Source organism: Lutjanus erythropterus, chromosome 16 (genome assembly GCF_056507025.1).
Source record: "Lutjanus erythropterus isolate fLutEry1 chromosome 16, fLutEry1.hap2, whole genome shotgun sequence".
NCBI lineage: Eukaryota > Metazoa > Chordata > Actinopteri > Lutjaniformes > Lutjanidae > Lutjanus > Lutjanus erythropterus.
Window position 1 is genome coordinate 31115548 of NC_139332.1, and position 26103 is coordinate 31141650.

At 39.8% G+C, this 26103-nt stretch overlaps 2 protein-coding genes across 3 annotated transcripts in view; both read left to right on the plus strand.

Moving 5' to 3' along the window:
- The first annotated feature begins 11 nt into the window (after positions 1 to 11).
- On the plus strand, positions 12 to 20552 carry ak2 (adenylate kinase 2). Of its 2 annotated transcripts, XM_084739138.1 has the most exons (7): positions 13 to 216; positions 5587 to 5712; positions 7078 to 7188; positions 9303 to 9397; positions 11614 to 11686; positions 14440 to 14659; positions 20318 to 20552. In XM_084739138.1, the coding sequence occupies exons 1-7, from the start codon at positions 118 to 120 to the stop codon at positions 20323 to 20325; spliced, it is 732 nt and encodes a 243-aa protein (XP_084595264.1). In that variant the 5' UTR covers positions 13 to 117; the 3' UTR covers positions 20326 to 20552. The 2 variants fall into 2 exon arrangements, with proteins under 2 accessions (XP_084595263.1, XP_084595264.1); XM_084739137.1 differs by lacking the exon at positions 20318 to 20552 and having other exon boundaries at positions 12 to 216; positions 14440 to 14700.
- A 2956-nt stretch (positions 20553 to 23508) lies between these two features.
- rnf19b (ring finger protein 19B) overlaps positions 23509 to 26103 on the plus strand; it is a 54296-nt gene continuing 51701 nt past the window's right edge. The window contains exon 1 of the mRNA XM_084738854.1: positions 23509 to 23675. The gene's annotated coding sequence lies outside the window, so the exon portion shown is untranslated. The remainder of the gene's footprint in view (positions 23676 to 26103) is intronic.

A 26103-nucleotide genomic window follows, 5' to 3' on the forward strand; every position in this document is an offset into this window, starting at 1 on the left:
TGGCAAAAAGGAGGCGTTACCGTTTCCTTTTCCTGGCCAACTTGGCTGAAGTGTCACCAGGACAACACAGACAGACTTTATTAAAAGTTTCTGCCCTGGTGGTCTCCTGGTTCAGACATGGCCCCCAGCACGCAGCTGAAAGAGGCAATATCCGATGTGCAGGAGGGGATCCGTGCCATTCTGCTCGGACCTCCCGGAGCCGGGAAGGGGACTCAGGTGAGAGAGAGACACCCGGGCAAGCTAACGCTAAGTAGCCGTTAGCTTAGTAAAACCGTAGCGTTAAGCGCATGGTCGGTATTACTACTGGCTAATGCTAATGCTAACGCTAACCTACCTGACTTTACCTGGTAGCATTTCTGTCTGCAACTCACAGAGAAACACAGTTGGATAGATTAAGTCTGCAAGAATTAAGGTTTTATTTTTCTTAAATTTGTTCGTTAGGTTCATGATGAATAACTGCTATAACAACCTCATAAGTGTCAGAGGCAGTAAGAAATACAACCTTTGTGTAGTTTCATTATGAAGATGCTACTTCAATCAGAGGAGCCCGAAGTCTCTCCTCTGCAGGGCCAAAAATGAATCTGAATGGGGAACTGGGTTCAAAAATAAATGCTGGTGTAAAATTCTCTTAAATTGTTTATCACATTTTGTTGAAAATGTAAATTTTTAATTAAAACGTCACACTTTAGTCTGCTGAACAGTACTTTAATTGACCTGCAGATGTGACTGTCCAAAAACATCCATATGCTTCATTTTGCGAGTATAGGTTTAGGCAAAGACTCCTTTCTGACAGAGTGCATGCAATTCAAGGTGCTTTAAATTAAATTGAACAGCTGTATTGTCTACTTTGGAAATCAAGAAGTGTGGAAATTTGAATTTAGCTTGAAAAATTCAGCTTGACAAAAACATGAAGTTATCCATCATAGTGACAACATCAAACAACAAGTCAGTGTTAGATGTTAGGTTTACACTGAGAAAAGTTTTACAAGGAAGATTTAAAAGCACTGTACTATAGATTGCATTGAAACGGTGTAGAATTTACATTTCACATTAACTACAGTAAAGATGTTAGAGCACTTTAAGGAGATTAAAAGCATGAGCTTGTCAAATGTAGGGACTGATATCAGTACTACTACTCTTACCGACACTGCTTATCAGTTTGGTCAGCAGTTCTTTTTCATAACTATATAATGGCTTTTTGAAAAAGTATGAATTCAGACCTGAAAATCTTATGCTGCAATGAGCAAGTGCTTGTTTATTTTATTATTTAAATGATCACAATTGGCATGTAGTCATTATTATTCATTATTATCTGCTTAGAACACTACCTAATCATTTCTGCTGTCTGTAGCTTGTTCAAAGTAACACAGTGTTACTGTGGACTTCTTTCTTTCTGCTTGTGTGTGAATATAATACTCACAAGGATGTTTTCGTTGGTGTATGATCTCCTGAAAACAAGAATTGTTGTTTTTCTTATTTCAGAATTAGCTGCATCTACAGAGGGTACTGGTCCTCTTCTGCCGAGGCTGCAATGTTGCACCAGCATATTTTTACAGTAGCTCAGATCGGAGAAACCAAACAGTGGCTCTAGAAAGCCTTTTGCATTTCTTTGTTAGTTTTGCTGCCACAGTACTTAGGGCAGGAAGACATATCAATGATTTAAGAATAGATTATTAAAAATCTCATTGTTTATATTTTATGAAAGCACCAATAATCAGTATCAATATGACATGTTTTCAATCTGCAAGTTCAGCACTAGATGCCACTAAATCCCACACACTGGTCCTTTAAATGTCTTTGGATTTAGATTGTTTGTCTCACAAACTAAATTGTTACATTTGATCAACTAAATTCTTTATTTAATTAGTTAATTATTTGTTATTTAATTGTTGAATGAGCTCTTCCTTTGCTGGCGTCACAGCATATAGAGCCAGGACAGCTGGGTGGAGCATCAGGGACCAGAACTGATGGTAATTTAGAGTTATAGCAGTGATGCTATCCTGCAGTATGTATATGAAAATACATTAATACAAGAGAAGGCTCAGGCAGAAACAGTCAGGTTCTCTTCTGGTCAGACCAGTCAGGTAGATCAGTTCGTCTTTTAATAATGAGCTAAACATGGATTTTCCGATGTGTATTTTAAACCGGTTAAACATACTGTGTAATTTTCCAGACATGTTGAGTCAGTTTTGTTAGACTATCCAAAAATCAAGATCTCTTCCAAGGACAGTGAGAGTACAGGCAGAGTGCAGTCGACCACAAGCATTTTTAGGAGTGAAATTCTGAGTAAACACGTAGTTGTCTTTTGCCTGTCAGAATCCAGTTTCATAGTGACATTATTCAGAATGATTTGTGTTGCAACTTTCTAGAGGACCCTGACCACCAAGACATGTCACAATGGCCTCCTTCAGTCTGCCTTGTGACATCTTCTCATTGTGCAGTACCCTCCGATCAGTCACACGTGCATGTTGAAGTGCACAGGCACGTGGTCTTTCATAACATCTGTGTCCTCAGTCTCCTCTTTGTTAAACCCAGGTCTCATCTGGTTCGAGTCTTCTGTTCTTTGGAAAACACTTTCACTTATTAAATTCTCTGAAAATTTGCTCGGTGGATTCCCGTATTCAGAGCTGAAACAATGACTTGATCGACAAAAAATTTAAATCAAATCAGTAACTGTTCTGATATTCAATTAATATTTTTTTAAGAGCAAATGCCAAACAATGTTGGATTGCCCAAGGCATCTATCAGTTTATTATATTGAACTGAATATCTTTTTATACTGACAAAATGAGACCTTTAAAAACCTGGAATTTTCTGACATTTTATAGACATTGAAGCCCCAGATTAAACATGACAATTAACTTTAACCTTTGTCGCTATTTGATAACTGCTAATAAATAAAATGTAAAAATAACTAGAACACTAGAAGATTGTATGATAGTAAACTGAATGTCCTTGTGTTTGATTGGACAAAGCAATGGTTATTTAATTTTAATTAATCCATAAAACAACCAGGAGAGTTATTGATAATGAAAATATTCATTAGAGACAGTCCCGGTTATATCACATATGGTGCATGCTGTATTGCAGGAGAGGTCATATGCAAAGTAACATCTAGCCCAACCAGAAAACTCCTTTTCTCATCTCCATCTCTTTGATACAACTATAATGAATTTACCTGACAAAATAAACAGGAGAACCAAGCTTTCATCTCATTAGTTTGCTTCGTAGAAAAAGCAGGTTTTCCTGATAAGGACTCAGTGGACTCATCAGTTATATACATGACATATGAATATGCTTATCCCCTTTCATACAGTCCTACGTTCCTCGTAAATGACTGGAATAACATTTCAGGTGCTGCTTGTGAACATGCAGCTGCATTCAGGGTCATTTCCATCTTTCACACATGCCATGGCAGTGCCAGAATAGATGAGGCGAGGGACAGTCCAGTAATGCAACAGAGATTGATGCCAACCACCATAAAGCTTGAGAGGAAGATGGGGCAAGGCCGCATGTACGTGTTAGTGGTGGTAGATTATTTTAAGGAAAGTGACAGATGAAGAGCTGTTCTTGCTCTTGTCACGAATTTAATATTCAACAAGTTTGTGAGACATTTTTTTCTTTGATCTGCTTGAATCAGAAACATGAATCCAACACATTAAAAGAGCGTTTGATGTCAGGAGTCGGTGTGACTCCAGCCGTTGTTGGAGTCTTGTGATTGTGTTTTTTTTTCACTCCATGTGAAAGCGTCTTTTGTCAGACAGATGTAACCCTTTTTAAGTCAGAGCGTTGATTATCATATGCACAGTTAAAAACAAGTTTCCTTGTGTAATGAAATGAAGTTTTCCCTTTGCCTTCCCTCTGAACAATGACACACACTCATGAAAAGTGAAGAAAATCAAAATGTCTAAATATAACAGTCATAAGTAAAGATATCAGGAGAACACAAAGTAACTGTGGGACATTCTGTACACTTACAATATAAGTCCTGCCCAGGGACCATTTCTAACCCCCCCCCCCTTTCCTCCAGCCCATGACATGATATCAAAACTATGATCTGGCCTGCAAAATCATTTTATATTATTTTATATATTATTTATTTTTTCCTAGTTGTTTCATACCAACTTAAATTACCCTTTCATGTACAATTGAAACAAAAACATAATTCTATTGAAAGCTACTCGAAGGAACTTACTGTTGATTTTGGAGGCCCCTGTGGACCAAAGCGGTGGTTTTCCCACTGTGATAAAACCATGAAATAAAACATCCAAAATTATCTCAATAAAAATCTCCCCCTGCTACTGGCTGATGTACTACTCGCTGCAACTTTGCCAGGGAAAATGTGAATACAGACCCCTTTCATCTAATTTCGCAGAGAAACCGACCCGGTGTCAGGCATTAAGAATAACTGTACAGAAATAGCGGATGGTCTCATTTCCTCATGTAGGTCAGTATTGAATTGAGACAGTTTCATAACCAGTTAAAAACTCCTTTTGGGAGCTTTAAAAAATGCATTGTATGTCTGTTTTTCTGAGGGGTTGCGTGTTACAATTTGCCGATTTTCTATGTCCAGAGACGAACAGCTTGTTCAACAATATTTCTCTCTCTGCGAATAAGCAAGTTAGCAAGTCGTATTTATGATCAGTTATGTGACAAAGCTAAAGTTTTCACTGCAGACTCTGGAGTTTGATGAAAACAAAGACAAAACTGACACTGCTTTTTCAATTTGAAGTGACAGAAGAGTTCTTCAGTTTGTGTGTAATGCACAGCTAACTAATGTAAATAAAAATGTATAGAAACAGCTGTTGTATTTTTTTAAAGTATCAAGTAGGGTTGCAAAGTTTGTATTTTCCTTAACCAGTAGTTGAAAATTTTGACAGTGATTAATTGATTAATAGTGATTTAGATTCAAAACACATTTTCCCTCATTTTAACTTTTATTTAAACAATTCTAGTGGCACATTTCTTATGTGAAATATTGATTGATAAAGCACAAGCAATTTCAACAAACAAAAAAAAAGAGAAAAAATAAGGCTGTCAAAGTTACTGCCACTTCTGTACCTCCAAGGTGGACCAAAACAAATTGTGAGAAAACCTGTGAGTGCTGGAGAAATGGTACACAAAACAATTATTGATTAGTGAATGTTCAATTGGTTAAATTCTTAATGGTGATTAATCCTTAACATCCCCTAGCATGATGGAAATATGTTGGTAATGAAAACAAACAGGAAACTTGTAATGCAATTTTAGGCTTTCTTGCAGTGCTTGCATATTTAATTGGCCCTTTTAAGAGATGACAATACCATCAGTAGCCTGAGGCCATTCTGAGTTCGCATGACCGTGAAGTTCAGTGTTGGTGCAAAGCTGCAATCAGATAATCTCATCTGATGAAACTCTTTGGTCTCGCTGCCAAAACACGCAAATTGCTTTCATGCTTGTAGCAGCCAGCAGTGCAGGTGGTTGGCTCTCTGACAGAATCAGTGGGTAGAACAAAGTTATAATCCACAGCCAAACTTTTCATGTATTTATCTGGTGGTGGTAATTTTAAACGTCAGTAATGTGAGTGATCTCTCCTTGTCCCTGCAGGCCCCTCGGCTAGCAGAGAAGTACTGTGTGTGCCACCTGGCCACCGGAGACATGTTGAGGGCCATGGTGGCTTCAGGCTCCGAGCTCGGCAAGAGGCTCAAAGAGACCATGGATGCTGGCAAACTGGTAACTCTTCCACTCATCTGCTTCTCATGATCTGTGTGTGTCTGTTTTTCTTTCTCTGCTCCTCTGCCCTCTCTTAGGCTCCATGTTGACATTTCAGCCTTCATGTTCAGTCCCACATGGCTACATGTCTCATGTTTTATTTGTCTTCAGTGACATTTACCACTAAAGTGGCTTCCAGCGATGTTGAAAACACAAGTGCAACAAGTACAAGACAACAAACCAGAGTTTTTCTGGCAAATTTCCATTCCTTCAAGTAGGAAATCAGCCATACATGGAGCAAAATAATTATTATTACAAAATAATTAAAATAAATTGCTAATTTGTGAACATTTTTCAGCTTCTAAAGGGAGGGGCATGCCAGAAAAAGTTTGTGAACCACTGCACAGCCACATTTTTCTGATGACAGGTTCCACTCCACAGTTAATTCACTGTCAGACTGTCATCCTGAAGCATATGCACATTACTTTCATATAACCTGCACAATGTACCCAAAACTAATATTGGACCTAGTGTTTCGCCGAGTCACCACTGCCAGTCTAACTAATCGATCACAGAAGTTTAGAGCCAAGTAACCAAATAATACTGGGATTATCTTTGGCATGTTTAATATGATTTAATGCTGTGTCTGATAGTCCGGCAGACTATTAATAACTTCATTAATAGTCTGGCAGGCAGTGAAACAGGCTGACACTGAACTGAAACTCCAGAATGTGTGTTTTCAGAGCACTGGACTTGATTTTATATTGTTTGAGGATGTGGTGGGGGGAAGCAGTTTGCTTTGAGTAACTTTTCAATCATAATCATTTTTCATGTTGTTCCCGATTTTCAGTTTCATTGCCATACAGACCTAACAACAGTGGTGCTGTCACTAATGGCAGGAATTTTAAATTTAGGACAGGCTCTATGCCGTCTTCCCAACTGTGGAAATTCTTCAGTTAGGACACTTTTTTTGTTAGGACTTTTTCCTACATGCAATTGGGAAACGTGTTTCTCCAACACCGAAAATCCTACATGTCATCCTAAAACTGAGATGAGACGAGATTTCAGACATGGAGGCCCATGTTTCACAACTCTGTCTGCTTTTCAGTGTCTCGTCATGTGACTGGTTTCTCATTTCTTCAGAGCTGGTTGCTGCTGTGTTTGCTTACAACAACCTGCTGTTCTTATATGAAATTACTCCTTTTATTATCATGAAAGAAATGTATCAGATGCAACTGGACTGTGTCAACATGTGGGCGGGGGGTTTGTAGGTCATAGTATTGTTGACTCTTTGTGTGGCTCCTGCACAGAGCTGTTGCTGTGCAGGATGTAGCAGATTACATTGTGAACAGATGGATGAGAGAATTATGTTTGTCTCACTTGCAGGTCAGCGATGAGATGGTCGTGGAGCTCATAGAGAAGAACTTGGACACGTCGGCCTGCAGGAACGGCTTCCTGTTGGACGGGTTTCCTCGCACAGTGAAACAAGCAGAGATGGTTAGGACTTAATTTGATGCTTTCTGCTGTTATCATGTGAAACTAAGCAACACTGACAGACCTTAATGAATGAGTTCAACAGTGCACCAATAACTTGCAGGTCACAATAGAAATTTAAAGAAAAGCTAGACAGAGCGAGTCCTTGTCCTTGTTTCCAGTCCTTGTGCTAAGCTAAGCAAGAGTGATATCGATCTGCTCTTCTAAATCAATATGTCAAACTATTCATTTAAGTTTTTCATGGTTGAATTTAAGTTAGGTTATGCCCTTAAGTGCAATAAATTCTTTGTCACAGTTCAAACTAACCTCTTCGTCTTCATAGGGACATGGATGTCCTTGGCCAACATTACTCTCTTTCAGAGGCTGTAGCAGGCTTTAAAGCTGGAGTGTAGATGCCAGAAACTAAAACAGAAGGATTCTGTTGATATCAACCATATCATGCCATCTTGTTCTTTGTCAAAAGGTTTTGACGGCATTTTTTATTAATTATTGAATGTTAAATTTTGCACCAAATCATTGTAATATATGGTATCAACCCCCAGACTGCTGCAACAACTTACGTAACATTTTAGAATTGGACACAGATTTATGACTAGAAAACTCTGACACACAGTGCTGAGCTGCAGCTGACATTAATCCTCAGCTTCCAGCTTTCACATGATGTGTATGACTCCTATGTGGTGTATACTGATGGCCTCTTATCTCCCCCTAAAGATCCCTGCCCGCCTCCGAAAATAACAAACATGAATTGTTTTTTAATTTTTGTATTTTTTTGCTGTCATTTCAAACAAGAAAGCAAAGTTAAATCACTGAAATGGAAGGATGGAAGTCTTTCATTGGATCGGAAAGTTCTACATCCCTGAATTTTCACTGACAAATAAATGAAATGCATGAAGGTTAAACTAAAAACTGGTTTTCTCAAAAATAGCCTAAGGGCTGGACTACAGTGGAAGCTCAACATAGCCAGATTTTCTTTACATGAGATGGCTTGACAAAACCCCAAACCCAGGTCAGACATAACAGGTATCATGACAGTGGTTACCAACTGGCTTTCATAAACCAGGCTTTCCTCTTCAGGCTTCAGGTGCCCTGAGCTGCAACACCACCATAAAAACATTATTACCATGTGGATTAAAGTGACTTGAAGCAAACAGGAAAAAAAGACAAGCATCATCACCAAACTGAAGTACCCATGGCAACATATTATATACAGTTTGTGCTGTAATATGTTTTTGTTGGTGACATTACTGACGTACAGCTCAGCAGCTTTGCATAGATAAGATCTTCCCTCATCTGAGAATCTATATGGCCCATAAAGAACATTATCAGGTAAATAATTAGTTTTTTTGTTGTTTTTTAACAGTCGATTGACCTGAAACTCTGACCTGACCTCTGACCTGCTTCAGACCAGGGTACGAGTTCAGCATAAGTTACCATGGTGATTTAGCCAGGTTAAAAGAGAGACACCTTCATGACACCGACAACTTTGTCTTTGTGCTCAACATACCTCACAAACACATTAATATCACTTTGTAGCACACCTGTCAAGTGGCAAATAATATGTCTACAAATAATATACAGTGGCATTGCATTGGTATGAATGCACCTTGTGCCAGGCACCTTTGTGGGGGACAGGTAGCAGCGGACTGAGGTTTGTTTTAGATCTTAAAAAAAAATCCAAGATTAAGTGCAGTCAAGCTAAAGGTCTGTTGATCACATGCACACACACACACACACATAATAAAAAGCAGGAACATTGTTATTGCTTAGAACAAAAGTGAAAGCAAAGGTTCATAAAAGATTATTGAGGAAGAGAACAGGACAGCTTTCTACTAAAATGTGATCAAATATGAAAATTCTTCTTGAAACGGGAAATTGGGAGTAAAGGAATGCATCTAGTAATAAAGTAACAATAATAAAAAATGTTGCAAACTAAGGTTCAGTTTTGTCATTTAGTTTAAGGTCCTTTCACTACTTTGTATGTTTGAGAATATATCTGTCAGCAATACATTTTTATATCATTTAACATTTTAGACATTCAGATGAAAAGACAGTGCCAAGACCTCAGAGCTTTTGATCATGTCTTATGTTTGAACCCCTCTGTGTTTCTCTTCCAGCTGGACGGCTTGTTGGACAAGAGACAAGAGAAGCTGGACTCTGTGATCGAGTTTGCCGTGGATGACTCTTTGTTGGTCCGCAGGATCTGTGGCAGGTAAGAGCCGGTGTGACAGAAAATTAATTATGCAAGACCAGAGAGAGGATTCAGTCTGTTTTATTTCCCAGTGGTTTATGATTTCCCATGATGCTGTGTTTCCTTTCGGCCGAGAGGCTCCTCATTCTGTCTGTGCGTTAAATCCACCCGGGCAGGTAGATTGATTCATGTGAACAGAAGAGTCTGGGACAGTGAGATAATGTTGGAGAGAAGTGGAGCGTGAAAGCGTGCGATTAACAGTGAAGGTGGCCTGAAGGGGTGTGAGAGAGTCCTGTGGCTGCGAAGGTCGCAGGTTGAATCCTTAAAGAAGTGGAGGTGTCCGTCCCTGATGAAATGTGCTGAACACCAGAGCTGCTCAGTGCCTGATTGTACTTTAAACTGTGTGCTGAGACTTTTCATGAAGCCCAACAGAGACACGTGCATAGAACAAAAAACTTGTGTGAATATTAGAAGGACGCTACAGCTCATTTATGACCCTCACATTTATAGAAGAAACACACGATTTGATAGAGATGAATTACTGTCATGGGATGAGGAGTTACTCCTTCAAGCAGCTGTGATTGTGTGTTTGAGTGGGACAGATGAAAGTAACCTGTCTGAGGTTTTTACGGTACACTAAAGGTAGACTTTAAACTCTTTCACACATACAGTCTGTCCCCTTAATGTTAGGGAATATTTCCTGGGTCGTGTGCGATACCTCCAGTTTCCCACTTGGACTTCAGGATGAACTGATAAGAAGTTGGACGTCAAATGTCACTGCGACCTCAATAGATTGGCAATAACTCAAGAACTGAGTCACTACTTATGACAAAGTTTCACTCAGACAGGATGTCTAATAGGATAAAATTATGAAGCGATGACATTTTATCTCCAAAAGGAAAAAGGTCAACTTCATGAATCATAATTTTCTGCAAAAAAAACAAAAAACATGAGGCTTTCCATAGTCTCTAAGTGAAGACAGCAGTGTTATTAAAAATATTGACAAAATGATAATGATTATTTAAAATGCATTTAAGAATCAGTTACAGAAGAAGCTGCCACCTCTTTCTTTTCTGCTTTTGGCCATAAAAGAAGAAACACATAAATAGTTGTAAATAATTCTAAAAAATATAAATAAAATAATATAAAACATGGCTTAACAACAAGAATATATAAAATTCAACGCTGATACAGATTTGCCATAGGAATTTCAAAATAAAAGTGGAAGTGAAAGCAGACCCATGTTTCCTTTTTTCATCGTTAATGGGTCATTGATCATTACATTGATATATTGATCCAGATCAATGGATCACTACAACCCTACTTACTACCTTTAATTAAATTCCATAAAGATTTTCACTTCATATGAGTCTAGACAGACGTGGCAGTTATGCATCACATATATTGCAGTGTTTATTGTGCCACCTCAGTAATGGTGGCTTGTTTGCTTCTGCCTGCAGCCTGGTTTTATCTTTTTGCCACGAGTGAAACAACCAACAATAACCTCTGCACAACCTGTAAGCAGCTCCTACATCACCGAGCATCCAGTGCCACTTATTTTACAAAGATGCTCTAATAAATTTCACTGTCCCACTTTCTGTTGGCACCTGGCTCTGATTCTCTTACGTAAGATCGACGGGTTGAGGCCAAACAGAGAGCTTGAAGAGAAACTTGTAAACCTTATAACAACTTAATTGGCAGTGTGTTGTTGTTTCCTGGTACGTTTCCATCTCTGCCTCCACTGTGCAACGAGTCATTTATGTAACAGTTTTGCAACAGTTTGATATAACATGCTCTGCTCTCATTGGAATCTGACCCACACACTGAACAGGCAGACGTGTTTTCAGAGGCCTTCATCTGAACACGTGTCAGTGCTTTACAGAGTCTGTGTTGTGAGATCTTTTATTGTGATTGTTACTGGAGCACAATGTTTGTCCTCTTTCTTACACAATAACCACTCTACATGAACCGCACAACACACTAAATATAAGACAGTTTGCAAAGAGCCACCCTTCTGTCCATGGGGGTCCTTTGTGAGGAGGAGGAGGCCGGCTGCTGCTTTTTCAAGCCCAAGTAGGACAAGGGCAGCATGTGGGATGTGAAAAGGACAGTTAAGTAGTTAGTGAGTCACTGTGGCTGTCTAACCCTCATCTGTCCTCCTCCTCCTCTGCTCTCACTCTTGATTTCTTTTCCGTCCTTGTCCTGTCCCTCTCATCGTCTCCCTTCCATTTCCCCAGACTAATTCATCAGCCAAGTGGCCGTTCTTACCACGAGGAGTTCAACCCCCCCAAAGAGCCCATGAAGGATGACGTAAGTAGTTTCACTATCAACCCACTTAGAAACCACTTCTGGCTAAACTGCCGCCTACCTAAAATCACTGCCAGTCGGAAAATTGGTGACAATCAGGCAGCTTTCAGACTTAAGTGCTTTGACGCATTTTGGATGTATAAAATGATTGGGACATTTACTCAAAATGAAATGCACAGAGATGTTTCTGGTTGAAAGCAGTCATCGTTTGATTATTAGCTCTACGTCACAAATGGAGATGTACAGGAAGAGAATTTAAAATCTGAGATTGAGGTTATAAAACTTAATATTAGGAAGATGTCCTTTAATATTTTGGACAGTCGGTTTATTTTCTCAATTACAGAAGATTCTGCATGCTGGTGAAGAGAGACTATGTGGCTTTGAAGTGGGAGTGTAACTGCTTTATTGATAAGACTAAAAGTTTTGACAAGGTGATAAAGGTTTTCTGAAGTGATTTAGTGATTGTCCCTGCTAATGCCAGAGGAAATTAAAACACCTACATTAAATAAAACACAGCCAATGTCATATATTGAATGAGTGAGGCTATTTTGTGTAGATGTTCCTCCACCAGCTGAATTTATATCTAAATGCATCCAGCTCTGATGGCGCTGCACTCTGGTGCAGAGGCTGCAGATTTATCAACATGTATCCTGCTGCCTCCAGGGATTTAATTAACTGAAGCAGGTTTTCATACTGTGACCAACAGATACAGAGCGCTTGTATTAATTTACAGATGAATGTAAACTGGATGGCACAGTATTGCAGCGTAGGGATGCCATGAAACCGATACCAAGGTCAAGTCAGTGCCAAGGTTTTGAAAATGTGACCATAACAAATTTGTTATTGAGAATGTTGGAAATTCACTTGTATTGGTATCAGTTCAGTCCAAACACATGCAGGTTATGAAGTTAATTGGTGACTCTGAATTGCCCGTAGGTGTGAGAGTGTTGTTTGCCATCATGAGTGTCAGCTCTGTGTTAATTTGGTGACCTGTCACCTCTCACCCAGTGTCAGATGTGGCTCCACCCCCTCGTGACCCTGCAAAGTATAGGCACTTATATGCAATTTAGACTGATTGATTTACAGATGTTCCTGATCTAACCAAGGTAAACATGAATTTATTATTGGCTGAATAGTGATCAATTAAAACAGTTTATTTATATTGCAGGTATTATTTAATTATTTTACGTGCACTTTTCTATGTACTTTATTCGTCTTGTTGACAAAGTGATAAGCCATGCAGCAGATTGTTGTTGCAACAGAAACTGATTTGTTCTGGTCATAGTGCAGAGTCTGCTGCAGACACTACAGACACCTATTAGTTCTGTTAATACTACTTTTTATTGTCTCCTCATCACACATGCACTGTAGATAAGGGTCTATAGTGGCCACATGGACAAATGTGTGGACAGGTCTGCACATTCACAACACAGATGTCCAATCAGAGTCTATATATACACCCTCTAATGACTAAAAAAAAACAAAAAAACAACCTGAGCAGACCTTCACGTTCTTGCAGATGCAGAAAGTATGGCACTTGCTTTAGGCCTCTTGTTCCACGTGAGCACCGTGTGCGCTTTGCTTGACACCAAAACACTGTACAGACCTACAAAGCCAGTTTTAAGGTCAAGAAAGTACAAAGGCTGACCGATTTTAACTGATATTGTAATTGTGATATGATTTGCAATATTTGGAATCAGGAATGATAATTTTTATATCATTATTCTGCCTTTCATTGAAGAACTAATTAAAATGATTGTGATGTGATTTTTGCAGGGATCTGTATTAAAGATTTCTTCAGTCTGCAGAGCATGATGTGCAGGCCAGGACATGTGTCACACATATTGTGCCTCCTGCACTTTGAAAGTTGCATTTGGCCATTTTGACATTTCATTAAAATTTTGAGTAATACCAAATGCCATTGGGAATTACACCATCATGGAAATAGAGCCCTTAATGTTAAGGATGTACTGATTCAGCTTTTTCAATCATGGTTTCATGATTCGACACAGAGTACAGATCTGATACCAGTGCTCTCTTTTTCCCAAATTTAAAACTTGATATTTAAGGAAACATGAGGCCGGGTGTTGCTGTTGTGCAGCTGTGACTGACTGAATGTAACTGTTCCTGCAGTCTTATGTGCTTTTATGCCAAATGTTGGTTGGCACGTTGGATCTAGAAAAGTTTTGTTACCTTAGAATGAGCCAGTATATCTACAGAGGCAGTGGGTCCTCTTCTGTGGAGCCCACCATTTTCCTATAGTAGCCCAGAATGAACAAACCAAACACTGGCTCTGATCAGGCCTTTCACAAGTGTCCCTGCCACTATAGGTTGTCCTACACACTTGCAAGAGGAGAGTCAGATGATGTGTTCACAATCTGCAAGCTCACCGCTAGATGCCATTAAATCCTCCATGCTTGTCCGTTAATGTGTTTTACTCTTTGTATACATGTGAAACAATCTCTCTCATCTGCAAACAAAGGGGCACACAGAGTGACACACAATCCCGTTGCAAAGAAAGGAGGCTGCGATTTCCAAGTTTCTATTTTGCCAACAAACATAAAGACGGATTTCAGTACAGGAGCATGAAACGTGTGTGAGAAGGAAAGTGAGAGGGACACGGTGACATTTGATTAGGTTACCGAATGAAACCAAGATGAGAGCAGTGACCTGATTGTAGACACAAGTTGAAACTCCCTGCATTGTTTCTCTTTGTCCCTCTTCTCATGCTTTTCTCCACTCTCGTCTGCGCTCAGGTGACAGGTGAGCCGCTCATCCGCCGCAGCGACGACAACGAGACGACGCTGCGCTCCCGTCTGGATGCCTACCACCGGCAGACTGCCCCTCTGGTGAAATACTACAGCGCCAGGGGCATTCACACAGCCGTCGACGCCTCTAAGAGCCCAAACGTCGTCTTCGCCTCCATCGTAGCTGCCTTCTCCTCTGCCACGGAAACCCCCGCCCGTGCCACCGCCTGTAAAGACCAAGTGTTCTTCATTTAAAAACCTTCCTCATCTTTCCCATATCCTCTCTGTGGGTTCTTTCCTCCCTCAAGGGTGAAGATTATACAAGAGTCGATCAAGTGTCACAGTGGCAACAAAATGTAACTTTGCGAGATGTAAACATGGAAGATGGAGACTCAATGTGGTTTCAGCAATTCAAGAAATTCTCCGGTGTGATCCCTGTTGTAGAAACAGAAAGGATTTAAAGCTCCTCATCACAAAGTCTGAAAGATAACAAGCAAATATAGAACTGATAAAGAACTGATCAGTAACCACAAAACAAGGTGGTGCTCAGCGCTATCCTGCTGCTTCTGCCTTTCACCTTATTAACAAATGAGATTCAAGCTTTTGACATTTAGCAGAGCAGAATGTCATGCACGTTTATAGAGATGCTTTTCATCAGGAGGCGTTTAAAAATATTGACATTTGTTCGTTGCATATTGTTTGCCTTCGCTGGACAGGTTTGCTCTTGTTTAATCGATGGCTTTGCCCTTTTCTCTTCCTCCGTCTGATTCTCCTGCACATACAGTAGATCGCCTGTTTTTCCTAACATTAACGTTTCCTCCTCCTCTGCTTCCCTTGACATGAATTGTCCTACCTGCCAGTCATTCCCAGTGGCCTTTAACATTCTTATATTGGTTTTAATCTGTAGTTTTGTTAATTTTGTTTTCTTGAGGTGTCATAACACTGCCATTTAACCATTTGACAGTTTGGAGGGAAAAGAACAGGATACGTAAGGGCACATCTTAAGTCTCCTAAATTGTATCAATGTTTCCCCTCATTAGCGCCCAACCCCAGCCTTAATGACTCACTTTAGAAACATTTGCTTGCTTGTGAATGCTTGTAATGTTGTTACCGTCCTAACGTAACGGTTTCCAACACATAATGTTCAAAGAATAACAGAATGCCTTACAACACTATAATGAAACATGCTGCACATGTTAGGATGGTGCTCTTAGTGAGATTTATAACGCGATAGGTTGACGGTTGAATCCAATGATGTTTAGGATCCCTGTCTTTTTGCATTAAATGTCATTGGTCTTTAGAGTCCTTAATGTAGGCACGTCTGAATTATAGCAAGTGATTCATTGCAAGGAAAGAAATACCTGGCACTTGTACTTGTACTGTTTCTCTGCCATTGCGTTAAGTTGTGCCACATGTAGGGACAGAGAAGTCACAGTACGTCATTGCTAAAAGTCTTCCAGGAAGGCTGCTCTCATGTATCCTCGTTCATGGCTCCTCAGAGATCCCTCGGAGCATAAATAAGAACTCTAATACGGCCTGCAAGATGCCAACTTCTGGTTCAAGTGAGGTAATATCAGAGAGAGAGACTTGGGATATACTATGAGACGAGGCTGACAAACCATAATTAATGGAACCCAAAGAGGCAGTTAACGTAATTTAAAACCTTTAGTGCCCCATCGCCGCAATTTGTGTCAAAAATTGCACTACAGTTAAATCTGACCACACACACAATGCACTTTTAGACTTTCTGAGGGTATGGTTATCCCTCAAGTCCAATGCAAATTAATTTCCATAAATCCACTTACAATTTATGGAGAAAATAATGCTCCTTTATTTTTATTTTATTCTCCTTTATAAAAATGTTCTTAGATTCACGCTTGATCTTAGTCTGAAGATCATTTCTGACGGTGTGTTGCATTCGAATCATGAAAGTTACTGAACTTAAAAAGCTTTTCTTACGCAGATCCTAAGAAGCCCATTTGCAAGTTTCACACCTGTAATCTATAAATGTCAAATTAACTTAAAATTGACAGCGCCTACTTTACAATCAGTGATTTCCCCTCATATGATGGCGCACAAATGAGGCTGTAGTCAGGATTAACCATGGACCAAAAGAGAGAGGCTTTTTGGAACTTTTTGGAAGACAAGATCACAGTGACTGAGTCACAAATAAAGCCAAACACGTAATTCCTATCCCATTGAAAATAAATCTAATGCAAAGTTCACTGCAGGCTTGGGTACATATGTGTCCAAAACTGCAATACATAAAAATTGATTTCAAGTCCTGAGAACCATCAAGTTATTAAGTTTTCCAGATTTAAAGTAATCTAGTTTTGTGTACACCCTTGTGCACATCGCAAACAGAAACTGCTAATAGATAATTCTGCATACTTATAATAATGTCTTGATTTTGATTTCTGTGGAGTTGGGTTAGTGTCACATTTTGTCAGATGGTTTATAAAAACCAGACTGTAGAAGAGTTTTGTGTCCCTCATAAGAAAATCTGTTTCAGCTGCAGGTTTCAATGCTGCATCAGTTACTGTGTATTACAGTGGAGGCTTTTTCTCTACCCGTCAACCAGGACAAACGTTCCTCTCTTCATTCATCCATCAGTATAACCTGCTGTCTCCTCCTCTTCCTCCTACTCCTCCTCCTCCTCCGCTCAAGTGCTGCTTTCACTCTCTTGGACTCCATGAATGCACTTTTGGACTTATGAGAGACTTTACTGGTTAAAGATTAACTCACAATTTGATTGATATAGCTGATTGGTAAATCAGTCGGCACTTTACTGTGAAACAGACTGTACAGGTTTTTTTTTTAGTAGCAGCTGTAGACCTAAATGTGACGTCAGCTCAATGTGGCTCATAATGCTGTGCCAACTTCTTGTTTCTGCTGCCACCTGCTAGCCAAAAAAAATCAAGTAATGCAGGCTTTAGTCACCAGTGACAGGATCCAGGGCTCAACGTTAATTTGTTTAAAAGTGGTTGCCAGTCTGGTAACCAGCTTTTGGTTGCTGAAACTAAAAACATGGTTGCCATTTTTAGCCCCCTTTATTTTGTGTAATTAAGATTCTACACAGCTATACATTAGATTAATAATTTAAATGTGACATAAAAAAATTTAAAGCTGGCCAGTGTGCCTGCCAGCTCTTGCAGCCTCCACCTCATTACGTCATTTAGCTGCTCGCTCATGTTGCTTCGAGTGCCAGTGCTCATCTAGCTGCATTACACTTGGCACTATAATTTACTGTCCAGCTCAAAGTCGGGATGCTTCACCTCCCAAGACGTCACAAATTCCCTTTTTATTTTTTTGTTCAGGTTCATGCGGTTCTTTGAAAAGCACCACAAACAAATGTACAAACTGATTCAACTGACAAAGTCAAACAACTTAATTTACTTTATCATAGTCTTTAAAACAGATGCCTGTGTGCACACGAGTAAACACACCAACCCACATGCAAAGTTGTTTGGTCCCAGTTCAACTGTGACAGCAACATTAAAATATCACTAATGCAATAAATATAAGGTACACAAAAATGTGAGCAGAACAAATGAATAATTAATCAGGTATGACCTGATAAGTAATGAATTGTTAATGATTAATTCCTGAATACCTGTGATTTGAGGATTATATAGTAGATAATGAGTTACTAGAAAATATACTGAATTATTTGGTAATTACTAGTTCATAAACATCTGTGAATCAACATACTGATCACTTGAGTGCAAAATTACTTAAATATTAGTGACTCTTTTTGTGCCTCCTCAAGTAGAGTGATACTTGATATCGAGTAGTTACTAAGTAAAGCTTGTCAATTCAGATATTTATGAACTTATAATTAATGATTCATTAATATAGTAATTGTCTGGTTGTTCCTGATTCATCCTCCACTCATTCTTTAGTAACTCACTTTTTCTTGTACGCTGTAAAGTATTACCAAACTATTCAAAATTTATTTGGGGTTCACATTTTGTTAAAAAGTTTGTTAAAAAGTGGTTACCACGGATTTCAACCAAAAGCTAAGAATTGGTTGCCATTTTAGCAAAAGGGTTCCAAATAGCAACCTGGCAGCCATTACTGTTGAGCCCTGTGATTAAACAATAAGTAGGTAGTCATGTGATGTAAGACCAGAGCAGAGGTGCTTTAGAAGAAGTGCATGCTGGTCATTTTAGTCTCGCTCGTGGATAATGGCTTGTTCCAAATGTCATTACTGGAATTTTGTATTTGAATGTAGAGCACTTGTTGAAGTACTTTTTTTTTTATTTAAGGGATAATTCAGTCTTTTTTTCCACAGAAATTGTGGCTGTATAAAGCACTTATCCATATGCAATGTATTAACTACAGTAGATGGAGGTCAACATGTCCCCAGTTTGGAGAAGCAGAGAGGAGTACTGATGTTAAAAGCTAAGCAAAGTCCTGCTGTGGACAGGGTCTGTAGCAAAATGTATTTTAGACTCCTAAAAAATCAAGATCTGTTTAAATGTGCACTATATTTAGAATATTTCCACTGCTTTAGAGTAAAGTTACTCTTTTTGCAAAAGGAGTTTGGTTGAGTAAGAGTGAGTGATATTTGGCTGATATAAAGGTGGTTTCCTGTCAGCAAAGGCTGTCTGATGGCAAAGTAAAATAGGGAAATATTCTAAATATGGCATACACTTAAACCCATCATGTTTTTTTTTTTTAATTATTATTTTAGGGCAAACTTGGGCTATGCTGACTACCATTTACTGTAGGTAACATGCTGACTGTGGATAAGAACCTCATGCAACCCCACTTGAAAAAATCTGAACTGCCCCTTAAGCCCCCTGTACCTAATGTGAAGTTTCTTTCTTTTAAATTTGGGAAGTAATGTGATGTTTTTCACATCAGTGTCCAGGGTTCAGAGGCCAGTTGGATAAACACACTTCCAGACAGACGGTAACATTGAGTCGGTGTCTTGTGTGCTGACTGGCTGCATCTCTCAGCAGGAGCACCGGACATCACAGTCTGTGTGACGTGAATTGGATCAAAGAGAAAAGCTAAAGGAAAGCTGAATTCCCTTCTCGGAAATGTTTTGATTTCAGCCTTTTGTTTCTGCAGCTCCCAAAGGTGTCTTTTTACCTCCTTTCTGTTCCAGATGCTTGCACTCAGAGTACTTGCTTACTGTTTTGTTCCATAGAAATATTCCTTACTGATACTCCCTGGCACAATGGGAGTTGTGGAAAAATTTACATTGTGGCTAAAATTATCAAGATAAGTAGTATTATTTCCCCTCCTGTAATAACTGACACATTGGAAATGACAAACTCGGCCTCTGCACGCTCATGAGACATCCGGTTTCTGCAGATTTTGTCCTTGAATCCTCCTTGAGTTCTTCGTTGACCTATTAGTTTCCTCTCTGTAGTCACCTGGTGTTTGTGTTCAGTGGAAACATCTTGCATGCAGACTGTGTCACCTGCACCTTCCCTGGAATACTGATGTGCTCCTATTCTCTCGGGGTTGTTGTGATGAAAAACAATAGCAGATGTTCAAGAGTCCCAGTAGGCAGATTTCAGTCTTTTATTTTAGCTCAACTAGACAATTTCATGCTAAATTTCCCTCGATATTCTGTACCCTGCTCAGTGATTGCTTTTTTTATTCGTCACTTTTTAAAAGCTGTGAATGTATAGATGTGTAGATGACAGAAAACCTTTGTTCAACCCTAAATGAATGTGACTTTTGAATGTGCACTGGCTGGCACCCTAATTGCACTCAGAGATGGACAGGACTTCTCTTTTGTCCATTGCTCTTGACAGTTCCAGCATTTAAATGACCAAAAAAAAAAAAAGTATTATTAGTCATGGCTTTTTGCATTTTGTCTGCAATTCACCCAAAACTTCTCTTCCCCTCTCTCTCCCTTGTCTTCCAGCTGGTTGAATCCTGAGTTGAATTCCCACCGAGGCGAAGGATTGGAGTTGGCAAAAAAAGATCTCGGGTGGGTGGACAGATGGAGGGGAGGGGGAGGCATCAGGAAATAGAGGGAATCCTTAGACTTCATAAGTTAAAGGTTAACTTTGCGGTGCTGTGGGGCTCGTAGTTGAAAAGCTTGTCTTATTCCTCATGTTTCCCCTCCCAATAAATCTGACGCTTTCCTACAATCATGACATTTTGTGTACTTTGTTTTTTTTTTTCACCTGACACACTCTCTATGCAGTCCACAAGTTTAACTTTGCCTTGTTAAAATGTGAGCTAATTGCCTGTTTTAGGCCTCTTGGTGTTAAATTGATGAGACAAGTACAGAGTAGAGGTCTTCACAGGTCTAAAAAGACCCAGAAATGTTCTGCCTCTAACCGAACTGGACCAGTCTGTTGTTTGAAAGCAAAACCAATAATGAGAGATGCAGATTTGATCTGCACTGATTTCACAGCTGATCGCTACGAACAAGTGAACGTTAATTTACAAGATGTCAAAACAAAACTTTGTCTCATTTATTGTAACCATATACAAGTAGAATAAGTGGACGGAGCTTCTTATAAGTGAAGTCAATGAAGAAATGCCTGCATTCTGTTTAATGGCCAGCAGGGGGCGACACCACTGGATGCAAGTCTGATTGTATGTAGTCTTATGAGAGAATGACCCTACTTCTCACTTCAGTAAATGGTTTCTTAATGTGGTTATGGTCTCAGTCGCTAGTTTCAAGTCTTCTTTTCTACAGCATGATGTTCATTTTGTAATTTATGGTCCCTTTTACAGTGAAATAGAAGGAAAACCAGTGTATGTCTCAGGGTGGGGGTTCCACTTCCATCATGATCAGTGCTGTCTGATCATGGCCAGGTGCTCTTGATTCACTTTGGTATTACACATAATGTTAACCAGACCCAGGACCTGTGGTAACAGAACAGGATCCAACCCAGACCCAATAAAACGTGGATCCGAACCATACGGGTCCCAGGTCCTCATAAAACAAAAAAGCTAGGAGCCTGTTCCAGTGTCAGGAGGGAGGATACGAATCGGTGTCCAGTCTCAGAGCTGCATGTCTGCAAACAATCATTAACTCTGATAAAAACAAAATGTCTCCTGCTTCAGTGCAGTCGTTGTCCAAGAAGTCCCCCAGGATGGCTGGGAGTTAAAATCCTCCCCCCCTCGACTTTCCCTTTAAAACATTCCTCCTGTCTGCTCTGCCACTCCCTGGTCACTGTTTGTGCTGAGGAGAGGACATGCTGTATTTTACTGTGAATAAACAACAAAAATACATTATAATAACAGAGAATTTGAAAAGCAAACAGAACAAAGGAGATATAATGATACAGTGTGCTGTAAGAGGAGGATTAACAGACCTTACAGGATAATTATATGAATATTTTGGGTTGCCTTGGTGAAGAGGCAACTTGCAAAATGTTGGTTTTATGTAAATATTGAGGCTGTAACTATTAGAGATGCACCTAAATACAATAATCGGGAAAGCACAAATAATATGATGGAAACTGATATTTCTTATACCTGAAGTTGCTCGTTATTATTCTAAAAATGTAATGTTAAGAGTACTGCTTTTTACTTTCATCTGACTACTTTTTTACACGAGTACTTGCACACATAATCTTGTAGCTATGCTAATTTCTGCTTATTCTAACTGTTCAGACACGGCCTCCAAGACTGACAGGGAAAATAGTACCAAGGTCGTTGACAGAGTTTTCCAGTGGAAATGCCTTTACTTGCTGCTAAAGAAGCTAATCACTAACTGCTGTTAACTCGGTTAGCCGTGCAGCTAACTGACTAGCCAGGAGCTAAAACCACCTCAGTACTGTTCTCCTTGTTGTCAAACTGGGCTCTGTTGGTCTCAGAGGCTTTGTTCTGCTCCAGTTGGGCCGTGTTCACTGGGAGGTATCAGTCTGGGAAGAGTCAGCCAATAGGAGACGTCCATGGACAGCTGTAGCTGCACTGAGGGGAGGCGTAACGCACATTCAGTGCTATTGGCTACTGTAAACTTCATTCAATCTCAGCTGCCTGTTTTGCAGGAAAAACATAAATATGCATAAGCAGTAAGCAAGCATTTCATGGGAACTTTAATTCCTTGCAGATTCACACATGGTGCATTTATCATTTTAGGTGTATTGGTCGTTTTTTAAGTCTTTGCACAAATTGTAGTGAAGCTACCATCTACAGGCTGCTGGGCTTCCAAACGGTTAATCCAACCATTTACCGAAGACGTGAAATACATTAAAACAAGATATGAAAGAAGAAGAAGACTAACTGGCATTAAGAAGAAAATAACTGGCATTAACTGTTCACGTTACTTTCATTTGTTTGTTTTTATATAAACCTGATTTTCAGGTATCATTTTCCTCCCACAGTCTTATCTGCTTTATCAAGTCTATTCATAAAATCTGTTTTCTAGTGAACCTGTAACCGTCAGAGACAGGATGAAGAGCGTCTTGAAGCTCTTTTCTTGGGACAATATTGAACACTTATTGATGTATAAAAAAGAACAAACAAACAAACAAAAATCCAGGTTATTTTCATTGTAAATCAGGCACCACCCAGCAGCCTATCAGGGGCCAGATTTGGCCCACGGGCCACAGATTGAGCATCACTAATGTAGAGTATTAAATAGCATAAAATGAATTACTCAAACACTCCTTAAGTAAATGAGTTTTATTTAAGAAGGCCTGATTCAGAACATGTTGTAGCCAACAGGATGATGATATCAGACTTCTAAATGAAGGACAGGGTCTTCATCACTTTGTTTGTTTATTTATAAAACCAGCAGATAAACAAACACTCCCCAGTCAGTTTCCTTTTGTCTCTTCTTGCTAACATGTTTGGTTTTTACCGTAAACACTCACTGAACTTCCTGAGGGGAGGAGGTGACGCCACGGGGTGGGGTTTCCGTGTTGTGGACGGAGTTACGTCACAGACCGGGGCTTTCCTCCTTGACGTCAGAGGGCAGCGGTAGCGGCGGCAGCGGCGCGAGGAGCGGCAGAGAGAGCGACGCGGAGCGGAGCGGTGCGAGCTGCGGAGATTACACCGAGTTTCAGCGCTGCGCTCCCGGGGAGCAGGAAGACCAGAGGCCGCTGTCACCTGCCCGGAGCCCCGGAGAGGAGAGAGCAAGAGGAGGAGGAAGAGGAAGAGGAGGCGGGCACGGTAACGGACGGAGGAGTGCCTCTATATCGATAAAAAAAAAAAAAAAAAAAGCGAGGCGACACAAGCAGGGAGCAGGATAGGAGCTCAAGTGTCCGTCGCATCGCCTCTCCTGTCGAAGAGATCCGCTCCTGAGCAGCAGCAGCAGGGTGAGTGTTGTATGTCTGTTTGTCTCACATGTCATTGGATTTAACAGCCTCTACTGCTGCCTATATGAAAGGGAGAGTAGCTGTACTTCATAATAAGCCTTTAAATGTATGTTTTTGTACGACAATTACTAACGTGACAGTCAGATTTTCTGCATCTACCACTCAGGAGGGTCAACTCACACCAAAACCACCCCCAAAAAAATCTCATGAAACACAGAAGCTACGAGGCTTTTACTGTACCAGTACAGACCAGTGTCCAGCCTCAGAGCTGCTGCATGTCTGCAAATAATCAGAAACTGTTATTTAAAAGAAAAAACAAGATGTCTTCAGCCTCAGTGCAGTCATTGTCCAAGAAGTCCTCCAGGATGGCTGAGAGTTAAAAAATCCTCCCCTGGCTTTCCCTTTAAAACATTCCTCCTGTCTGCTCCGCCACTCCCTGGTCACTGTTTGGGCTGAGGAGAGGACATGCTGTATTTTACTGTGAGGAAAGAGCAAAAATACATTATAATAACAGTGAATCTGAAAAGACAGCCCAGAACAGAAGATATGATATGATTTTAAAAAAATGCACTGTAAGAGAGGCAGTTAGCTCCATAAACACTCCTCACGTGAATATTACATGAATATTTTGGGGAGTTATTTCATTTTAGTCCAGATTTTATGATCATACTTACTCAGGATGGAAAAAGGTGTGGTGAAATTTTCCAGTTTCATAATGATTTGGCTGCCTTGGTGAAGATGTAGCACACAAAATGTAGGTTTAATGTAAATACCGAGGCTGTGAACATTTAAATGAGTAATATTTGTGACCCTCTGGATAGGAAAATGTGTAAAAAATCCAACATGTAAACATCAACCAGCACTTGTCTAATAAAACTTGTGAGGGTGTCTAAAGTAACAGAAGAGATATTATGATGAAGCGCTCTGCATTGAGCCCCACAAACACTCCTCACAGGAATATTATATGAATTCTGGGGGATTTATTTGCATTTGAGGACCTCATACCTTCTCATGATGGAAAAGGTGTGGTGAAATTTTCCATCATCCTAATGATTTGGTTGCCTTGGTGAAGGTGCAGTGTACAAAATGCAGGTTTTATGTAAATACTGTTGCTGCAAGCAAACTTAAAATGTTTGATTTGTAACCGTCTGGATAAAAGATAATTTTTTAAAAGTCTTAATAAATAAACCAGTGAGGCTGTAGTAGGAACCAGGAGAGACATTATGATAAAATGCCCTGTAAGAGGAAATTGAGCCCCATAAACACACCCTCACTGGGACATTATATAAATGTTTTGGAGATTTGTTTGCATTTGAGTCCAGGTTTTATGATCATATTTACTCAGGATGGAAAAGGTGTGGTTAAATTTTCCAGCTTCCTAATGATTTGGTTGCCTCGGTGAAGATACAGTTTGGAAAATGTGGGTCTTATGTAAATATTGAGGCTGTAAACATACTTAAAATATGTAATATTTGTACCCCTCTAAAAATCAGCCTGTTAAGGAGTTGTAATTGGCTCAATTGCGATTTTTAGGGCCGGATTTTGTGTCCTCCATGTGTTCTGAATGAAAGTCTAAAGTCTGATTGACAGGGCCAATAATAATGATAGATAAGCAATATATCTCTTGTTTTATTGCTAAGTGTTATAGCCTGCCAATCAACAAATCAGAGCATCTCCCATAGGCTTCAATAGAACTGGCACCAAAATCTGGCACTGAGCAGAGCGTCAACTGTTGGTTTATGATGTCATGACCCTTCCTTCTTTTAGTTTCTTTGTTGTGAACCCTCCATCAGATGAGAAGACATGCATAAATCTTTTTTTTAACATGGGCAGCAGTGGAAAACTGGCATCAATTTCAGTATTTTCCAACTGTTTCCCCCACTTGGATTTATTAAGACTCTTTCTCGAGACTAGAACAGCTGAAAGAGTTTCTGGTGCGGTTTGTGTGGGGTCAAGTCGTTTAATGCCTGGACCATAATTCTTGCGACACTCGTGAGGGACCACTTGTTGCCATGCAACCGGCAGCTTTCTTCTTTCCCTCTTGTTAGGGGAGCACAGTTTGTCACAGTAACCGAACGTTGTATTAAATGCATTTCATGTCTGGAGGTTTCTGAGGGCTGCGCTTTGACTATGGTTGAAATTAGAGCTGCTCGATTTGGTAAAAAAAGACATATTGTATTTATTTTGACAGAAGTCGCGATAACGATGTGTGGTGCGATTGGTTGAAATGATCAGTTTTGCATCACAATTTTCATGTCCACTGAAAAAAATAAAATAAAACCATGATGGTGATTGATATTTTTTGAGGTCCGCACCAAACAAACATGTTTTGTTTCATCTGGAGAACAAGATTTTTAGGCCAGGTCGTCTCTGCAGCACTACAGTACCTCATTATAATGCTCTTTTCTCACACATTTTTCCTTTTTCT